The 22,048-nt window shown below is 27.8% G+C and overlaps 3 protein-coding genes and 1 long non-coding RNA gene across 8 annotated transcripts; 2 read left to right on the top strand and 2 right to left on the bottom strand.

Annotated features, from left to right (window-relative positions):
• Positions 1-64: 64 nt before the first annotated feature.
• Positions 65-4,698, bottom strand: LOC113366673 (homogentisate 1,2-dioxygenase). The gene is made up of 11 exons (XM_026608321.1): positions 4,060-4,698; positions 3,840-3,983; positions 3,422-3,487; positions 3,166-3,344; positions 2,996-3,092; positions 1,241-1,421; positions 923-1,177; positions 703-857; positions 512-638; positions 266-447; positions 65-207 (listed from the first exon to the last, which is right to left on the bottom strand). The coding sequence occupies exons 1-11, from the start codon at positions 4,345-4,347 to the stop codon at positions 73-75; spliced, it is 1,809 nt and encodes a 602-aa protein (XP_026464106.1). The 5' UTR covers positions 4,348-4,698; the 3' UTR covers positions 65-72.
• Positions 4,699-4,744: 46 nt separating this feature from the next.
• Positions 4,745-8,213, top strand: LOC113366674 (protein DPCD). Of its 5 annotated transcripts, none has more exons than XM_026608325.1 (3): positions 4,745-4,964; positions 5,155-5,273; positions 7,532-8,213. In XM_026608325.1, exon 3 carries the CDS (start codon positions 7,543-7,545, stop codon positions 8,167-8,169), a length of 627 nt encoding a protein of 208 aa, XP_026464110.1. In that variant the 5' UTR covers positions 4,745-4,964; positions 5,155-5,273; positions 7,532-7,542; the 3' UTR covers positions 8,170-8,213. The 5 variants fall into 5 exon arrangements, with proteins under 5 accessions (XP_026464110.1, XP_026464108.1, XP_026464109.1 ...); XM_026608323.1 differs by lacking the exon at positions 5,155-5,273 and adding an exon at positions 5,785-5,898 and having other exon boundaries at positions 4,746-4,964; positions 7,535-8,213; XM_026608322.1 differs by lacking the exon at positions 5,155-5,273 and adding an exon at positions 5,785-5,898 and having other exon boundaries at positions 4,747-4,964.
• Positions 8,214-10,748: 2,535 nt separating this feature from the next.
• LOC113366676 lies at positions 10,749-11,997 on the bottom strand. The gene is made up of 3 exons (XR_003366293.1): positions 11,601-11,997; positions 11,266-11,499; positions 10,749-11,161 (listed from the first exon to the last, which is right to left on the bottom strand). It is a non-coding gene; the product is annotated as an uncharacterized LOC113366676 (long non-coding RNA).
• A 3,825-nt stretch (positions 11,998-15,822) lies between these two features.
• On the top strand, positions 15,823-17,762 carry LOC113368041 (adenosine kinase 2-like). The gene is made up of 6 exons (XM_026609603.1): positions 15,823-15,949; positions 16,393-16,521; positions 16,579-16,743; positions 16,814-17,003; positions 17,064-17,234; positions 17,304-17,762. The coding sequence occupies exons 1-6, from the start codon at positions 15,936-15,938 to the stop codon at positions 17,670-17,672; spliced, it is 1,038 nt and encodes a 345-aa protein (XP_026465388.1). The 5' UTR covers positions 15,823-15,935; the 3' UTR covers positions 17,673-17,762.
• Positions 17,763-22,048: the final 4,286 nt, after the last annotated feature.

Raw genomic sequence — 22,048 nt, 5'->3', positions numbered from 1 at the left:
AAATATCAAAACTATGTTCAAACAAAAAAAAAAAAACAAAAAAAATTGCCATTAATCTATTCTAATAAATTCTCATTGTTCTTTGGCGAATGGAAAGTGCTTTTGTAGCCCCTGCCAGCACTTGAAGTAATCTTCATCCAACTTGTCGCAAGTAACTTGGCCCCATTTGGTGATTGCCATACTTAGGGAGCTTTCAAACATAAAGGACTGAAAAAAATAAAAGTATTAAAACCTGAAAATGTAATGTCTTAAGTTGTATTTTTACCTGGGTGTTATCTGCAACCCTCTGTGGCACCAAAGTTGCATTTGAACCTTGTTGGAAACATTGAGCATCAGGACCATGTGGTGTCATCATTGAATGTAAGGTTGCTCCTCCAGCTACAAAACCTGCCTCTTTAGCTTCATATCTTCCTTTGATCAGCCCCATGAATTCACTCATGCAATTACCTGTAAGATTTAGATAAAGTAAGAGCAGGGTAGTCTGATTGCATAATGTATTTTGGGAACATACGGTGATAATAAGGTGGTCTGAAAGTGTGTTCTTGGACGGACCAGCGAGGAGGAAATATTACAAAATCAGCAATAGCTGTTCCAAGTTTTGCAGATGGACAAGTCAAAACAGTAAATATTGAAGGATCCTACAATAGTAAAATTTTTAAAATCTGTATGTTTTATTTGCAACCGTATAATTTTAAGACTTACAATGTGATCAAACGAAACAGAATTAATAACACAAAACAAACTCAAGTCATATTTATATGGTGTATAATTTCCATGCCAAGCGACTACATCAAAACAACTATGATCTTGTGAGCACACAAAAAGACTGCCCTGGAACTTGTTTACAATATGGAATCCTGCAATAAAAACATGATTAAACATTTAAACAACTATGTACTACAATTAATCCATTATCATTTACCAGTTGGAACTTCTCTATCCTCAAAATGTGCTGTAGGTACCAAAAAATCGCGAGGATTAGCTAAACCGTTAGCGCCAATCGGCCCCAAATCAGGAAGTCTAAAATGATTATTATAAACTTCTAAAATGTAACCACGAGAAGGACCTTCAACCTCAACAGCAAACCGCATGCCCTGTTGGATAACACAGATTTCATTCGGTGCCACGGACATATACCCAAATTCAGTCTTTATGGTAAGTGTGCCTTGCTGTGGAACTGAAAATATAAATAATCCGATTATTTTTACTATTTGTATATTTTACAGTATTTTTTAGTTACCAATAAGGAAATCTCCATCGCTGTTGTAGAAAGCACTGTCCTTCATACTGGTGTTACATGCATAAATGTGTACAGCAAGTCCATGTCTTTCACGAGGGCTTCCTGCTCCGCAAACAGTGTGCAGGCCGGAAGTAAAATCAACTTGTTTATTTACAGGTAAGTCGAACGGTTTCCAGCGCAACTATAAAATTATTTTTGAATAATAAATCTATACATTTCATATTGAAATTTGCAACCAGGATAAAAATGCAATTCCCGTAGGGCAAGTTATAATAATCGCAAAAAAATCGAAAATAAATTTTTTTACATATCTTTACGTTCTAGAGGTTTCTGAATATTTTGGCATACCTTAGGAAAAATGGATGTATGTGTGTGTGTGTGCGGATACAAATTTTCGTTGACGATTTTGGGAACACCGTTCAATCGATTTTATTTATTCAAAAAACATTCGATTCCTATTGATGAGGAGACGTGCTGATTAGTTTTTGATAAAGGCAAGTCTAGCCGTTTCGAAGATACGGGGCAGAAAGTGCCAAAAACGATAACTCAGATTTTAAGAGAACGGAGCGTCCGATTTTAATAATTCAAAAAACATTTTACTTGTATTGACAAGATGAAGAACTGATTAAATTTTTGGGGGGCAGGTCTAGCGGTTTCGGCGATCTAGTGAAAAAAGTAAAAAAAAAATGCCATTTGGCGGTCAAAAATGATCAGTAGACATACGTTTTGTAACATCGTTTGTCCGTTAGAAGACGACGCGGCGCTTACGCGCTTCGATATATCGTCTCTATGCAGCTAAAGCTGTACGAAAAAAAAAAGTTATACTATTCAGCAATTTTTGTAACTTTTATAAACTTCTTCAAACATTTTTTAGAACTTGGTTAACATGCTGAATGATAACACACATAAGGCATTGAAATGTACTTTTTATTTTGACCAATTGGATGCAAATTAACATTTTAAAAATATGTTTCCAACGCTGAACAAGTATGAGGTCTTTTCAGATGGTGAAAGATACAATAAAATGATTTTGGGCATCAATCATAAAATTAAAAAAAACTTAATGAAGAAGAAAGTCTTTATTAGAATAACATACATTTCTAGTCTTGGTTTTACCCATCTTCAGTGCTACGAATTACAAATAATTCAAACAAAACTCAAAATGTGAGAAGCACGAATTAATATATACACACAGAACAACAAAAAATTACTATTAAAAGTATATAATAAAGAACATTTGAGCTAATTTTTAAAGTTAATATTTCTTGAAGTAAAGAAATTTAAAAGAAAAAAATGAAGTAAATTTGAGTTTATTTTATTTAATATTAAAAAAAAAAAATGGTCTAATTATGTGCTTCACATTTTTTGTGTTTTGTTTAAATTATTTGCATGATAAGTCACTACATGTTTTTTTATATTTACTGTTTTTATCTCCCCATATTTTAACATTAAATTTCATGTCATAAATCTTTTTGGGTTATATTTCTGTATTATTTTTAACATTCATTATCATAATTGTTTCAAAAATATGTCAATAATTTTTAACTATATTAAAAATTTTTTAATGTAGCATTGAAGATGGATTAAACCAAGACTCGAAATGCATGAAATTTTATATCAATGAGTTTCCTCACATTAAATTCTTTTTAAAATTGGATGACTGACCAAAAGCATTTCATTGTATTTATATATATATATATATATATATATATATATAATAATATGTAATATATACATATGTAAATGTATATTTACCTGGTTGGGGTTTGGTTCCAATTCATCCCAATTATGGGTAAGATGGGGAGATCCGTTGAATTTTGAGAAAGGTTTATGCATAACAGACGGTCTTATTCTAAATATCAAAATAGATTTCTTTCAATCATTAAAAAATATTATAATATCAACATTATTACTTTTCTATATACCTATATAACCAAGATCTCCTATTTTCAATTCTGGGCACAGTAAATGCAGTTCCAGACAATTGCTCGGCATATAACCCATAAGCACATTTTTGTGGTGTATTTTGTCCAACTGGTAAGGCACCAGGACATCTTGAATCCTCGGATTGAAACTCTGATCCGAAACCAGATAAATATTGAAACTGTAAAATATAGAATAATTCATTTTAAGTTATTAGTTATCTATTGTGGAACCTGTAAGAAATTAACAACAATTTACCGTATCATTGACTTTATAAGTTGCATTTACATTGCTATTTAGTAACTGTGTTTCAACCGAGTTTTCCTGAAAATTTGGAGGAGGATGATGAATAATAATTGGTGGAAAAAGTCATTAATAAACTTTTTATTTTGAATATTTTATATTGGTAATAAAGCTTTATATATGAATATAAAATCAGCATCAGCAAGCCGGAACTTTTTTTTAGTTTTAGATTGATGATTTTATACAATTTATAATTAATATACAAATATAAGTGTTTTTTCTCTGTTTAAAGTTAACTTTTTAACTCTTAAATCAAAGTAACAGTAAATTCTCTTATCAGATTGTTTAGTTTGTGCTTTTCTTTATATTTTATATAAATCTAGAGAGTTTAGCATAATTTACATTGTTTATACACTTTTAGTTTATATTTTACCTGACTTATCATAGAATCTGGCAGTTTATATAATTTAGGAACTTTATTTGGCAATGAATTGTAACAATTCAGTTTTTGTTTAGCTCGTGACCGAGATGCTGAATTGATTGTAGGAGATAATGCTAAAATATTTGGATGCAGTCGCTATAACAGTATATAATTTAGTCATTAATGAAATAATTTTGTGATTGCCAAAGTAGAATTTATATAAATCCATTACCTTATAGTGTGATAAGAAATTACCAGTGGAAGTAGTATTTCCTTGTATAATTTTATTTGGGCAGTTTTTACATTGTGCTGATATTTTGAATCCATCCTGTCTCACGACAGTGTAAAATTCTTGTAATATAAAAGGCAGTTTGGTGTATTGTACATGTTCAACTTTTTCATCAAATTGTGTCAAAGTTGCAAAATCTAAGGGTTGAATTTCTTCAACTCTGCTTGAATGACTTTGTGCATTAGAATCGACATCATTTTCCAAACTTATTTCAACTTTTATATTATTCATTCTTTGGTATTTAGAGGTTAGTGGAAATAGTTGTATTTTATCTTTGAACTAATTGTTTTTAATTTTAAATTACTGTATATTCTATAATTTTCCTGAAATTCATAAACATTTCGGTTGTGACAAGTCAATGTCAACATTACAGCAAATCGAGTCGACTTGGTAAAAAACCGTATGAATAATTTAATTAAAATTATCGGTCCACTTAATAAATTACTTTGGCTTTGCGGAGAAACGGGTTCGGTGAGATTATAAAAATACCGGTTTCGTGTTAATTTTAACTTAAATTTCATAATTTTACTAGAATCGCCATTTTATGTTCATCCATCTTTTCATTTCTTTTGTCATATCAGTTTCTTTATCACATTGTTGATCTCTTGTAGAAAATGACAGGCGACATTCGACCCTCAAACGTAAATTAGGTTATGTTTATTGACAGTTTCTCATTTTTAATAATTTGGCCGGTAACTAAAACAAGTTTTGTTTTGTGCAATAGTTGTTGAAGAACGAGTTAATAAAATATTGATCAAACGAGGAATAAATTGTTGAAGTTAATTTTGATATTTGTGAGACGTCTTTTGAATTCAAGTCAAAACAAGACACAAGGAAAATATTTAGAGGTTAGTAGCCATTTCTGTTAGAAATAAAACTTGAGGGTATGCTTTTTATTCAATCTAATACTCAAAATAGCTATTTTGTGTATCTAAAAAGAAATAATTTCCTACATTAATTAATATTTTCAGTTTAATTATCTATTTTTCACTTTATTATTCGACCGGTAACTAAAACAAGTTTTGTTCTGTACAATAGATTGTTCAAGAACGAGTTATGAATTATTGATCAAACGAGAATTAATTTGTTGGAAGTTAATATTGAGGTTCTTTATAATTCAAGTTAAAGATTTTACTGCACCAGAAAAATATTTAGAAGTTAGTAGCCATAACTGTTAGAAATAAAACTTATGTACATATGATATTTTTATTTAATTTAATGCTTAAAATAGCTATTTTGTATTTGAACAAGTTATTTCCTATATTAAATAATGCTTTTATTCTAATGATCTATTTTTACTGTATTATTCGACCGGTAACTAAAACAAGTTTTGTTTTGTGCAACAAATTTTGTTCTATTCAAGAACGAGTTATGAATTATTTATCAAACAAGGATTAATTTGTTGGAATTTAATATTGAGGTTTTTGTAAGTTCTTTTTAATTCAAGTTAAAGATTTCTCGACTCCAGAAAAATATTCAGATGTTAGTAGCCATAACTGTTAGAAATAAAACTTAAGTACATATATGATATTTTTGTTTAATTTAATGCTTAAAATAGCTATTTTGTATTTGAAACAAGTTATTTCTTATACTAATTAATACTTTTATTTTAATTATCTATTTTTACTTTATTATTCGAACTAAAACAAGTTTTATTCTGTCCAATAGATTGTTCAAGAACGAGTTATGAATTATTGATCAAACGGATTAATTTGTTGGAAGTTGATATTGAGGTTCTTTTTAATTCAAGTTGAAGATTTCTCGATACCAGAACAATATTAGGTTAGTATCTATAGCTGTTAGAAATGAAACTTCAGTGTATATTACTTTTTATTTTATTTAATACTCAAAATAGCTATTTTGTGTTTGAAAGTCAATTTAGTTATTTTCATTTTATTATACGACTGGTAACTAAAATAAGTTTTGTTCTATGCAATAAATTTATCAAGTACGAGTTATGAATTATTGATCAAACGAGGATTAATTTGTTCAAGTTAACATTCAAATTTGTATGTCTTCTTTTGTATTTAAGTTAAATATCTCAAGACACCAGAAGAATATTAGGTTAGTAGCCATTAGAAATCAAAATATTTGAGAGATTTCAGTTTTATATTGCTAAGATATTGCTTTTTATTTAATTTAATACTTAAAATAGCTATATTTTGTTTTTAAAACAAGTTATTTTCAATATTGATTAATATTTGTACTTCACTTCTGTTTAAAATTAAAACTGTATCATTTTTATGTTAGAATAGTAAATTTTAATCTTGAGATTTATGAATAAGTTTCTCTAAGGCGATATATCAAATAATAACAATAATAATAATAATAATATAAATAAAAAATTATGAATAGAAATAATTGAAGATAAAAATAAAAAAGTAACAATTATAACAAATGATGAATATTTTTATGCATGCTATGTATAGAAATATGTGATTAAGTTTTTTGAAGGCAAAATACCAAATACAAGGCAAAGAAAAGTTTTTTTTAAATTTTTTGACATAATATTTTATGCAATTATCAATGTATATATTAGACATTGGAGTTTTACTGCAATTTATATTGTCTCAACCTTGTTTGAAGATACAAATTCTTTTGCAAAAATATTTTGTATTTACTTCACACTACTTTTGTTATAATGCTCTTCAGTACTTTATTAATTTAATATTTTCACTTTAATCTTGATTTAAAATTCATTTGATGTTGAGATAAATGAATAAGTTATTCTAAGGTAAAACATCAAATGAAAAGGCAGAGATCTATAAAATAATCTTTGATTTTCTAAATGTTTCGACAGAATATTTTATGCTATTATCAGCGGATATTAGACATTGGAGTTTTTCTTTAAATTTTATTCGAAGAAGATTTTATATACATTATTTTTGTTATATTACTTTTCAGTATTATATTCATTGCTAACTATGTCTATTGCGTACAAATATTGATAAACTACAACAATTAATCATTTTTTCATAATAATTATTTTTATTATTATCATATTATTTGATTTTGAGAGTTCTTTTATTATTATTTTCACTTTTTCAATTACATTATTATTCATAGTTTTTATTTTTATTGTTTTTGTTATTATTAATATTATTTTTATTATTATGTACATATTTTGGTTTTACGTTGTTTCTGATACATATTTAATTTTTATCTTGCATAATTTGAGTGGCATTTAATATAAAACCATTATTCTTTTTTTTTGTTTAATGGTTTAATAGCAATTGTAACTAAAATTAAAGTTAAAAAAAAACTCTTCAATTTAAAAATATATGTTACATATTTTAGCCAGCAAGATATTCTCTTTATGATATCAATTTATTTTATTATTTTAAACTATGATGGTTTAATTATTATGTTAGTTACAAAAATTAGAACTATTATATTTGATTTTTCACAATTGTAGTAGTATGCAACATGGCACATCAGCACGAATGGCTCTCTTTGCTTAGAAAAGCTGAAAAATCTTCCATGATCCAAGATAAAGTCAAAAAAATACATTACAAATTCAATGATGGCAGAGAAATGGTCGAAGAATATAACACCGAAACCAACGTCTTATCTAGAAGAGCTTGGAAAAAAAACACTGAACTAGGCGGTCAAGGCAAATGGGTCATAGAACTAGGAGAACCCTTACCACAACAAATTCAAGCCCCCGACACCACAGGAATAGTAGAAAGCAATACCGAACCCACTATTTTAAAACGTATGACTCGAATAAATATAGAATGGAGAATCAGAAATCTACCTTATCCATTAGGCACATACGCTGTTTCAGCAGATGCAAATAAAGATCGTATCATTGTTCGAACAACTAATAAAAAATATTACAAAGAAATTGAAGTGCCTGAATTGAAACGGACAGGATTGAAACCTGAGCAGAGTAGAATTCAAATAAATCATCAATTTAATACTTTAATAATTACTTATAAAAAACCACCGGAGGTGATTGAATTGGAGAAGGCTACTCAAGGTATAATCGCTGAGGCAAAGAGTGTTCGAGGAAGTGGAGGAGGAGGTGATATGGACTGCAAACCGAGTTGAATATAAAATATAATAAGATATTACAATTGTCAGGAAACTAAAGTATGTAAGATAATTTTACAATTGTTAACTATCAGTAATTGAAATATAAAAATTACATTTTTATATATTGAATTATTGACTTATTTACACTTATTTTCTTAGCGAAAACTATAAACAACTATTAAATTATTTGAAGAGATATTTCTAAATAGATTGCTTTTTTAACACATTAATGACCACGATAATATCAGAACATTTTTTCCATCGGCCATAGTAACTTATTTATTCGATAATTTAGTTTAAAATGTATTGAGGAATGTTAATGTATTAAAGAAAACAATTTTTTTGCCAAAATTTTTAGGAAAACAAAATTTTGTAAATCACACATATATGACAGCCACAGTCCTATATTAAAAGTTTTTTTCTCAACGAGTGAGTCTTATATGTAAATTTTTAATTGCTCTTGTAATTAAAAATGAGAATAAAACTAGTGGGGTGGGTGGCATCGTGCCTTAAGGCAAATTGCTGGAACTTCCCGTACCGTAACGAAATATTCGAGAAATATTGAATGTTTTCAAATAGATTATTATAAATATTGTAACATTGCCTAATATTTATAAGAATTATATAAACTAAATTACAAAATTGAAATTATTTGTTTAAAGTATATTAGAACTATAGTCAGAATTAAAAATAAAATCTGAATTATTTTCGAATTTCAAAAAATTCAAAAAATTAAAAAAAAAAAAAAAAAAAAATGGGACAAAATTTTTTTTTCCAAAATCAATTATTTTGTTAAGACAAGCAGAAAGTTCTTTGAATCAATTGAATCGGACGCTTAGTTCTTTCAAAAACTGCCATTTTTTGTACATTTAGCTCTGTATCTCCGAAATGGCTAAGCCTGCCTTTGCGAAAAACTGATAACCCCTTCTCCCACTCAATACTAATTGAATGTTTTTTAGTTCATTCAAATCTGATGCTCCGTTCTCTCAGAAACTCGATTTCTATTTTCTGCACTCTTTGCTCCTTATCTCCGTAACTGCTAGACCTGCCTTTCCCAAAAACTAATCAGCACATCAAATTAAACCATTCAAATCGGTTGATCCGTACGCCCGAAAACGTGGGCGAAAATTTGTATCCATGCATACACACACACACACACACACACACACACATCCATTTTTTCTGAGGTATGCCAAAACGTTCAGAAACCTTCAAAACGTCGAGAAATGTAAAAATTTTCAATTCCGATTTTCGGCCCATTACAATAACTTACCCTACGGGAAGTTAATAAAAAGGAATATAATTTGAATACAAAATTTTTATTTATTTCTTTGTATTTGTTTTGTTAGAATCTTTTTTCTAAAATTTTTACATATAAGATTTACTATTTTATAATTTTTATGCTTTAATATTATTTTTTTCACAAAATTTTAAAGAGAAACTAAAACTGGTTGTGAGTGGCATTTTGCCAGTTTTAATATTTAATTATTTTTCTATTTTAATATAATTAATTTATTTTTTAAAGTATTTTAGAGAAACTAAACTAAGTGCAAGTGGCACTTTGCCTTCTGAATAATTAACTTATTCAATAAGAATGAGATTTAGTAACTTTTAAAATTTGGGACGATAAATTTTGAAATTTCGTAATTTTAGAATTTTTATAATTGAACTACTACAGTGGGACCCCGACATACGAGTGTTTCGAGATACAAGCTGCCAAAATTTCGTTTCTTTGCTTCGACATACGAGCAAAATTGTAGATTCGAACTTTGAACGAGTAAAGGTTTCTTCGAAAAATGTTATTAACAAAATAAAATTTTGAAAAAAATCGTCAGTTGTAACATTGATTTTCCTACTAGAAAAATATTTTGGCTAGTTAGACATTTCAATTATATGGGAAAAACGGCTTTGAGATACGAGCATGGTTACGAAACGAATGAAACTCGTATATCGGGGTACCACTGTAATATTTTAAGACTGTGCCCAGTAAGCACGCGACATCAGTGCAATAGTCGCACTGATGTCGCGCCTACGACATGAGACATCGCCGCGTCGTAGTCACGAATGTGTTATTGAGATGGATCCTACACTTGAATTGACATCGCATCGCGATATCTCACTCGCGACCACCGTACGACATCTTAGCAATATCCAATTTTAGTACAAATGCATGCATAATTTTTTTATAAAATTAATAGACAATTTATTAGAAAAGCATTTATTTATTTATAATAATTACATATTATTGAAAGATTACAAATTGGTATGACAAACGTTTACAGATAATTCTATTTTAAAACAATCATAAATAACATAAATCCTAATTTACAATTATAAATAAAATAATAATTTATATTTATATAATGATGCACATTACTCAATCTTAATATATATATATATAAATATATATATATATATATATATATATATATATAACAGCAATGTGTAATCTTATATATAACAAATTTTTGTACATATTTGAGGAATTACTTATACAGTAGAAACTCGATTTACAGGACTAATTGTTGTCAATAGGCATTTGGCTAATCAAAAATCCAGATAATCGAATGTATTAAGAATTATGTTGTGTATTTATTAAAAATAACAAGTACATACATAGACAACAACAAAAATAGTGTTTATTAAGAAACACTTTCTTACAAATGTACATATATATTTTCTTAGATTACATAACATACATATACTAAAAACCTATAAACTTGTATGTATGTGCAAGTTGAATATTTGCATGTATATATAAATTGCTCGTGGTTTGTAGTTTGCATAACCGAAAGCCGGGTAAACGAGTTTCTACTGTACATGGAACAGATATAATTTCTGAACCTATATCATTCTCTAGTCTTGACCTATTTACAATTGTACTCCTCAAATATTGTCTTGACTAAAGTAACTTCTAAGATCTGCCATGTGCTCCTAGGGCAAAAAAGAATATGACTTGTCTCATCTCACTACCGTTTCATCGCACTTCATTATATGTGAAGATTTTCTAAAAGAATGAACATAATATGTATGTATTAGAAAATGTTATATATATATATATATATATATATATATATGTATATATATATAAATATAGTTCAAAAGACTTACAAATTCAAGACTAGTCCCCATCTTCAGTGACTGTAATTCATCCACAAATTTAACAAGCGGGATGAACTCCGAATGCATTATTTTGAACCATCAATCTTCACGAAATGATCCCAAATATCATCATGTGTTTGATCTTGTAAAATTGACTGGATTTATATCTTCAGTATCATTTTTCTATGACAATACAGCGGCGTGCTCTTGCTAACCTCTTCATTTGACGCATCGTTCAAATATCTTTCATAATACCATACAAATATCAAGTTAAGTAAACGTTAAATAAAATACTATAGATAAATTAATATAGTTATATATATATATATATATGATGTACTTACTTTTCCATTTTATTTCAATGCTAAGTTTACTAACAAGATAAAGCACAAACACCCTTTGTTGACAACCGGCCATCTTTAATCCTAGATAATCCTACTGTTCCTGTACCACAGTAGTGTTACCATATATCATTGCTTCGTGCATAGCAAATTCACAAAATTCAAAAGTTATTCATTTAATATTTGATATTTATTCCAAACAACAAATAGAATTAGAACTAAGCATCTTTTGATAAATATTTTGTTTATGATTAGATTATTAAAAATATATATTTGCGGATAAAAAATTATTTTTGAGCATTTCTATTCAAACCTCGCGCCATCAGTAGAAGCATTTCGGGCAATACTTGTTTTTTTTTTATTTATTTATACTTGAACATTTATTAAATTGAAATAATTTTAACAGAGATCAAAATGATTAGTACGTAATTTCGATTTTTATTTGATTTTTTTTTAAATAAAATTTTTTGAAAAAATGAGATTTTTGAGAATTTTTAAAAAAAAATTGACTTTTTTGAAAAATTTGATTTTTTTTGCCTCGATTTTTTTTTTTAATTTGGAATTTTTTCAAAGCAATCATGCTACGCGGCTATTTCAGAGGAAAAATACCGAAGCGCGTAAGCGCCGCGCCGCAGTATAACGGATAAACTTTAGAAATGTTAACAAATGGTATACTTATTATTAAAGTTTCTAAAATATAAGATAATTTGATGTAACGGTTCTATCTCAATATAAATATAGCTTTTGACATCCTTCATAAAAAACGACCGATCGGTATGTCACAATTGCAATTTTAAACGAACATCTACACCACGTTGGTTTATTGTCACAGCGAGGATGTTGGCAGGGATTTATATAGAATATTGCTACAACATCACGTGCTTACTGGGTGACTATGATCTTTATCATCGTACAAAGTTACATCAAAATTCAGTATTATATAATTATAAATAATAATTTAAATTATCCCAAAAAAGGAAAAAAATGCAACAATTACGAAGAAACGGCTTGCCGATCTTTATCTAAAAGTAATCAGCACTATCTTTCTAACGGTATTGGAAATTTCAAAATCGGTTCAGGATTTTTAGAGAAAACATGGACGACAAATTTTGCTCTATCTGCCAATTGTAAAGAAACTGCTGGGCTAATTATCTCGCAAAATTAAAACACGCCAATATTTATCGGATTTAATGAAATGTCTTTGAAATTTTTGATCTAGGTGCAGCCGTTTTCAAGAAAACGGTTAAAAGTCACAATCCTTAATAGACAATACTTATTTATCTAGTCACAATTTTCTAACTCAAGCACACATACACACTTTATCCAAATTTGGCCTCAAACATAAAATTAGCAAATCGGATTTTCTGGCGAAAACATAAACATCTCCTTCGGAAAGTTAAATATATTTTAAGTGCAATCAGTTAAACCTAACGATCTAATAATTTATATTACTAAATAGCAATATATCAAATTCGGTCAAATTAATGGTAAAAATACAGATATCAGTTGAATTCATTTACCTTGGTTTCTTTAGCCATTTCTGATATTTCCAAACTTTATCAATTTTCACTTTTCACTTATAAATCCTTGATTAGCTCACGAGAGCAGTAAATTCGCAGTAATGCGTTTAAGAATGTAGTTCCTTGATGACTGGCGCAAATATATTCGATCGTATGATATTATACACAAACCTGACTTTCAACTCATATCAAGAATATAAAATCAAGTTTGTATTTAAATTACCTGAAAACGTCGCGATTGATAACGGTGTCCTAAAATCCACATAGCAAGCAAGCATTACCACCGTTCCACCGGCGACCTAATAATTACTGCACTCGTTAGGGTAAACTCGAAGATACAATCTTCAATATTAATGATAATAATAAGTGATAGGAATAATTGTAATGGTTTAACAATTAGGATATTACCCCCCTTCTTCCAGTCATTATTAACTTCCCGAAGAGTAAGTTATTGTAATCGTCCAAAAATTTAAATTGAAAATTGTTACATTTTTTCAAGTTTAAGAGGTTTTTGAACATTTTGGCATACCTTGGAGAAAATTGATGTGTGTGTATGTGTGTATACAAGATACAATACTTTGTCGACGATTTCGGGATCACGGATCAACCGATTTGGATAATTCAAAAAACATTCGATTCCTATTGATAGGGAGATGTGCTGATTAGTTTTTGGCAAAGGCCGGTCCAGCCGTTTCGAAGTAATGGAGCAAAGAGTGCAGAAAATAGAAATTGAGTTTTTAAGAAAACGGAGCTTTCGATTTGAATGTTCCAAAAACATTCAATATGTAATGATTGGAAGAAGTGATGATTAGTTTTTGGCAAAGGCAGGTCCAACCGTTCCGGAGATGCGGAGCTAAATGTACAAAAAATTGCAGTTTTTGAGAGAACTAAGTATCCGATTTGAATGATTCAAAAAACTTTCTGCTTGTGTTCACGAAACGATTGCTTTTGGGGAAAGAATTTAGTTTTTTTAATTCAACTAGTTTGAATACCCGATTTGAATTTGGTCAAAACTGGGTGCGAGTGGAATTTTTCCTTAAGGCACGTGATACTTAAAAAATGATTTGAAAAAGAGTCACAAAATTTTCCATGGAGAGAGGGAGTTTAGTAAGATATCAAGTGTATTTAATTGTTTCTTGAAATTAAAATGAAATCCAAAACTTTTCAGAAATCACAAAAATAAAAAAAATCTAGATATTAAAAATACCCATGATGTATGGGGGTAAATTAGCAAATCAAATTTTCTTGGCGAAAACAAACTTCTTTGGGAAGTTAGTAAAGAAAAATATATTTTTATGCTTATGGTAAATAGATAACTATGTGTGATACATTATTTGGATCAAATTTTTACTTGAAGAAAATTAAATGTATATGTCCTTAGGTCTTCGATCACAGCCTTTTTTCTACATGAAAAACAAACAAATTTTCAATATTTTCATGAAAATCACTATTAAATTATTTACTACTCAAATAGAAGCAATATCAACATTTTGTGTTTTTTTGTAATTTTAACATTGTTTTAACCCAGTAAATTTTTATATCTACATTTTGTATATATTTATATTTATACTCTATATTTACATTTATAAATAAAAAAATGACCTACGATCGATTGTTTGTCGAAGCAAAATAAAGACATATTTAGAAATCATTTTTTAAGAAAGGCTCAATTTTTCTAAGAAATTAATTTTTATAACAATGTTTTTTCGTATTATATTTTAAATTACAATGTAATATAAGTTAGTATATGACTTGTATGTAAGTTTGAAGTAAACTTTTTCCACACCTTCACGACAAATCTATATGTAAACTCTTTATTTGTTTTTCTTATCAATTAAGAAGATATTTTTAACTGTTTGTTGTTTGAAAATTAAGTACAAAACTAATAAAAGCAACCTACACATTAGAGTTTTACTCAAATACAAGCATTAATTATTAAAAATAATATCGTTATGTAATTATATTTATTATTAATTTGAAAAATTGAGGATTTCATTTATATTTCCTACTAAAATGTTGGTTTTAATTCTGCATCTGTTAGTTTCGAAGACAAACAGATTGAATTGCATAAAAAAAACTTGATTAACCAGATCTTGTTTTCAAAACACACGTGGTATTTTAATTGATATATTTATTCATGCAATGTGATTATTTATGCATAAAACAGGTTTTCTGAATATTTATTTACAGAAGTTTTCATAATTTGGCGAAATTCGCAGATACATAATCTCATCATTATACACCTTTATTGCATTATTGTAATATTCTTTTGTAATGCTGTGTTTTTTTTTAAACATTGTAATTTCAAATAAATATTTAAAGATTAGTATTCACCAAATATAATATTGCAATAATTGTGTTTATATTATAAATAAAACAAATTAATTAATTAATTGATATAAAATGACAAAAATAAAATTTTGTTAAAATGTTCTTATATCAAAATAGTATATTTTGATATAAGAAAGGAAAATATCAAAATCAAAATAAAATTTAAAATGAACTATATAATAATTTCAAAATAAATTCATCTATTTTTATATAAATAATAAATTATTGAAAGAGTAATATTTATGTCAAATTTTTAAATTTAAATCTAGCGGTAACGTTCAAGATGCTATTTTTGTCATGTTGGCTTCCTTTGAAATTCTTCAACTGTCAACAAACTTCACACATTTGTTAATATCATTGCTTGACATTGTCAGCGGATAGCAACACTGTGCTTTTAAATTAAATGTGATTTTTTAGGTTATTTACACAAATAGTTCATTTTTGTATTTAATTTTAATATTGTTATTCGGAATCTCTGTATTTTACAATGGCTAAAGTCAGGTAATAATATATTATTATTCATTAATAATCATTAATTTTTATTTTTAAAATAATATTTATTAACTTGTTGCTAAAATTGTCACTAATATAATGAAGTACTAGTTCTTTTCCAAATAAATATTTTTCTTCAGTCTACATAACATATTCGAAATTAATATTTAAAATATTTTTAATACATATGTCTCTGTTTGTCCAATAACATACTTGTGTCTTTATCTATGTACTTTTGATCTTCAACTAATTTGAAATTTAAAATATAGATTCTAGGATGAATAACTTATTCATATTGAAAATAGATATTTATAGTACTCTTACAATTATAAGTTTTATAACAAGACTTTGATGACCTTTGATAACCTTTCTATGTTTAAATATTTTCAATATAGATTATGGTGATAAGAATCCAATACAGGTTCATAATTGTTTTATGATATATGTTTCAGTGAAGGAGCACTTCTAGGAATAGGCAATCCCCTTTTAGATATATCTGCTGTTGTTGATGAGGCGTTACTGACTAAATATGGTTTGAAACCAGATGATGCCATATTAGCTGAAGAAAAGCATATGCCATTGTAAATATTATGAGTTGTATTTTAAACTGTATATGATTCATTATGCTCTATTTCTAGATATAAAGAATTAGTTGACAAATATAAATCGGAGTTTATTGCTGGAGGTAGTGCTCAAAATGCTGTACGGGTTGCCCAATGGATTTTACAAGTACCTAATGTAGCATCATATTTTGGTTGTGTGGGAAATGATGAAAATGCAAAAATTTTAGAAGCTAAGGCGAGGTATATACATATACATCATGAAATCATTATTCTAATATAAACATAGTAATGAAATTTATTATCATGTTAGGTCAGATGGTGTAAATGTTTTTTACCAAGTTACTGATAAAGAACCAACTGGAACTTGCGCAGTTTTAATTACTGGTGCTAACAGGTCTTTAGTAGCTAATTTAGCAGCAGCTAATTGTACTACTATTGATCATATTCAAAAACCAGAAAACAAGGAAGTCATAGAAAAATCCAAAATTGTTTATATTTCGGTATTTTAATTTTTTATCAGACAGCTTTAAGTCAAATATGATATTTATTGAATTTTTTAGGGTTACTTTTTGACAGTTAACCCTGAGATAATACAAACACTCGCAGAACACTGCTTGACTACAAATAAAATGTTTGTGATGAATCTCAGTGCTCCATTTTTATGCCAATTTTTCAAAGAGCCACTTATGAATGCAATGCCATATGTTGATGTTTTGTTTGGAAATGAAACTGTAAGTTTAACAGGAAAATATAAAAATTTATTCCAGTTATTGTTGTCTTGATTCCATTTTAAATTTTAGGAAGCCCTAACATTTGCAAAGGAGCAAAACCTCGGCACAGAGAACTTAAAAGAAATTGCTCAAAAAATAAGTAAACTACCAAAGAAAAATATTAGGCGTCCACGTGTCGTTGTGATTAGTCAAGGCAAGGACCCTGTCTTGTTTGCTGATGGTCAAGGCGAAGTGAAAGAATATCCTGTTCAACAACTTGATCCAAAACAGATTATTGATACTAATGGGGCTGGTGATGCTTTCACGGGAGGTTTTCTAGCCCAACTTGTACAGTGTCAACCTTATGATGTTTGTATAAAATGTGGAATCTGGTGTGCTTCTGAAGTTATTCAAAGATCTGGATGTACTTTCGAAGGAAAGCCTGCATTTAAACCTTGAGGTAAATGTTAACACAAATAACGTGACTTCTAATCATATCAGAAAAGTACAAAAATTGTTCAATAAGAAAAATGTAGATTGCATTTTAATTAGAAATATGCACTTTATACCATAAATGCAATTATTAATTCATTAAATAATAAATAATATATTTTGTATTTTTATAATGCTATAATTAACAATTGCTTTGAAACATGTTTTATTTTAAAAGATTCATGATATTTCAAATTTAGTCCATTATTGATCCTATAATACCAAAAATGTACATAATTTACTGTGAATTTGGAGTGAAATATTTGTTATAAATATATTTTTGTTGAATAACTAAATTTGCATGTATTTAATTTCATATAAATTTTTACTAGAGTGAAATCAGATTATTGCTTATTATGTTTAATGTGGAATCTATTATTTTCTATATAACATAATTGCCTTAGCATACTAGCAAAATTTAGATATCTATAAAGAGGTAATAGAAGACATCTTTTTTTAAAGAAGAAACTTTATATATATTTATGATTGCACATGGTGGATCTACAAAACATTTACTGAAGTTGAGAAATATGATCAATATTTTATACACTTCACATTATGATAACATACATAAACCAAAAGGTACTGAATTCTGTGTGAAATGTACTACCTATCGCAAATACATTTATAAAAGCAAAAAATTCATTGCATGAAAGTGAAATGTTGAAAATTAAGATTATGAGTATGAGGATTTATAAGTACTATATTAAGTGCATAAGTTGCTTGCGAGACTCATCATTTAAGACCAATCTTAGAAATACAAACTACAAAATTGAAGCTGGTGGTGCCACTAGAATTTTATAAATAAAATAGACCAAAAATTGCAATAAAAAGAGTAGGGGAGCAGGCTTAAGGAAAAGAACAAGAAATAAAAGATGAAGAAGCAAATAATCTCATAAAACAATTAGAAAACAGAACAAAATTGAATTGCTTAAATTTACAGGACTTAAACCATAGGAGTATTATAAACAAAAAAACTACACTACCAAAAAAAAATGCTTAAATAGGAAAAATTAAAAATAATCAAATCAGTAAACTTTGGATTAGACACAAACAAGTTTATTATTCCTGAAGAAATTATCAGAGAAGATAAAAATACAAAAAGCCCTCAAGTCTCAATTTGCTCAAAGATAATATAAATGGAAAGCAATTGAATGAAGCTACTTGTAACAATTCCTGGAATAAAAGTATTGGTGTAACTAAGAAATTTTGATTTGATATTATGAGGTTTAGTTAAAACTCAATTACAAACTTTTAAGACTGAAATAGAGGCAAAAGTCGATTGTAGCAACACAATTCAAATAGAAGTTAAATCTAATGCATTGCTAAATCTCGAGCAAAATTCTTCGGGAGTTTACTGAAGTAAAACATCAAATAAATATCATATTTGACTTGAAACTTTTCAAGAAAAAATTGAAATATGAACAATCCTTTGTGTTTGGATATGATCAATACTACTACAATTAGCGGCTGTTAAATTAGCCACTAAGGTCATGTTGATAGTGAAAACGAAGAGAGATAACATAGGAATTGACTTAAATAACTAAATTTGAATATCATACATATTAAAAATATATAAAAATTTGTTTTGCGAAAAAATATATAAGATATATCATCTTATCATCAATATGGTATGAATAATTAAAAAATAGTGAAGTGAATGACTACATTCTGAAACCGTATTTGATTAATTTCTCTTCTTTGAGAAAACCAAAGTGAATGTAATTATATATACAAGCACTTATATTTTATTTGGTTATTAATAGTTCAATGCTTGCATTAGTTGTTGAGAATTATGTATTTCTTTTAATATATAACAGATAATCATAACGAATGGGGGTAATGGAACCATTGGATCCTGGACTAATTATCATAACCTAGAAATATGTATAAGAAAATTATAAAAAAGTAAAGTATAAAAATTAGTTAGATCTGAACTGTCCACTGAACGACTAGAATACTTTATAAATTAAAGCAGAATGATTTTTAAAATTATTTTTATTATTTCACACATTGTTCCTGAAGAGCTACAAAGTAAATTTTAATTTACAAAACAAAAAATTGGTAACATTATAATTGAATTAATAAACTCATTACTGACGTCCTTCAAAGTCTATTAAAACTCAATTCCGAATTGAATTAAATTAATGGTTTCGTTGATATGTTATCTATTTTGTTTATATTGCGCAATCTCATAAATCAAAACATAACACGGTATATCAAATGAACTCCGCCGAGCGGTACAATTAATATTATATTATATTACCTAACATGTCAAAATGGACGACTAAACGGAAATACGTGTATATTAGTGGGGCGCGAGGGGAAAAGAGACGGAGAGTTGCGCGCGCCTTTTCATCTTGTACCATTTTGTCAGTCTACCTTTGTTAATGTCTATGTTGTGCGTTGTGCTATATATATTATTATTAATTGTTTCATTTATGTACATTAATCGAATTGAAATTATTAACGCACGTTTGTAACTCGAAGTGAATTTTTAACATTAACATAAGTGAGTGAAAGGAATAAAAATTAATATATTGGTAATAAACAGTGACCGTCGCTAAAACTTACATATATGTGTTTATGTGGATTTTGTTATTTGTAATTGACAAGAAGCTAATAAAAAGGATACTGAGGATAGTTAACGCACATGTAAGTTAAAATTAATGACGCTAAATGTACAAATCAAATGTAATGTTTCTATATATTCAAAATGGCTACCGACGGTAGTTGATTGTTTCGTGACAGACAACTGGCTTGTATAGATTTCGTGCGTGTAGCGTGTACAACACACCTAACACAACAATATTGTGCTAAAATTACCATTCAACAAATTTCCTTTAATTTTTTTTACAATTTTGGTGTAATTTTGTGTCCTTTACCGTGTATTTCAATGTCCGTCGGATAGTTGGTTTCTCGGGCGGCGGCATAGCTTTAAGCTTTTGATTGCAGATCGTACGTCAACCTTGTTTCATGCATGACGCGCTGTTGTACTCTTTTTAGTCGAACGCGCAGAAACCGCATCACAATATACAACTCCATATTTTAAAATTACATTTGTTTCATCTTATTTATTTGGATTGCGAAAGTGCGCGGCAAAATGACAAATGTCTTGCGTTAATATTTGTGAGAGAAGTGAACACATATTTTTAAGCGTTTGCGCTTACAAAATTTCCAGCTTTGTTGGTTTTGGTTGTTAAATGAATTTATTTTATCCGTTGATCATTTTGGTATCTTGCAGCTGTCAATTTGAAGGTAAATAAACATTTAAGCATTTTACAGAAATGTTGAAAAAACGTACTTATTTTCATTAATATTCTATTTTTTTTTCAATATTCATTATATTGTATCCATGTTACTATTATTAGTACTTTTAATTATCTAATTTTAGTTAAAGATATGTCATTAATTCAAATGCAGCAATTTTTTGTTTATAATGACAGCTGTTTCAAAAAGGCGGGAAAATTTATCCTTGTTGCTGTTGAACGTCATTTTGAATTTTGTTCATGATATTATTCAATAAATGTTCTGATCATGATATTCCTGTCTTGTCTTTGTTTTAAATAAAAAGACCAGAAAAATATATTATTTAGAATTTACATTTTGAGGATTTTTTTTTTCATAATTTTAGATAGTCAACTTTAGTATTAACAATATGGAAAACAACATATATTAGGTTTTTATGAACTTTTTGTATACTCCCTTTTTTTATAAACTGCCCAAAATTTATTTATTTAGTACCGCACCACATTAAAAACATTTTTGCGCCCTCAAATTTTCTAACAGGATGAATCAACTGATGTTACTATTTATTTATAATACTATTCTTTTCACAATTTTAGATAGTAAACTTCAATTTTTCTTTGTTTTTATATATTTTATTTATATTTCTTTACATAAATAATTTCTTTCATTTATAATAATCGTGGCCTAATTATCCTAAAGCATAAATACATAAACTTATATTTAGATACTAACAAATAATAATATTATAAGTTCATATAAATAAATTTTTAATCATGTAAAAATAATCACTGAAAAACCATATCTACCAACCACTAATATTTAACACTATGCAAACTGTATTGAATTTATACAAATTTCTCAAAAAAAAAAAATTATAATTATTTCGATATACCAGTGATTTCCAACTAAGTTTTTCAGCGCCCCCTTTTTTTTTAATTAAACTCTTTATAAATACTTCACTGTTATTATAATTTATTGATCTGGCTAATTTTCCTGTAACAATTTTAGATAGTCAAACTATACATATTGAATTTATACAAACTGCTCAAATATTTTTTATAATTATTTTGAAACGCCAGGGGCTTCCAACCTTT

The sequence above is a fragment of the Ctenocephalides felis genome, unplaced genomic scaffold (assembly GCF_003426905.1).
Source record: "Ctenocephalides felis isolate EL2017-DRISC unplaced genomic scaffold, ASM342690v1 CF-g0.4_SCAFFOLD_01170, whole genome shotgun sequence".
Taxonomy (NCBI): Eukaryota; Metazoa; Arthropoda; class Insecta; order Siphonaptera; family Pulicidae; genus Ctenocephalides; species Ctenocephalides felis.
The sequence above is the reverse complement of the archived record's forward strand: the minus strand, read 5'-3'. Positions and strand labels throughout refer to the sequence as shown.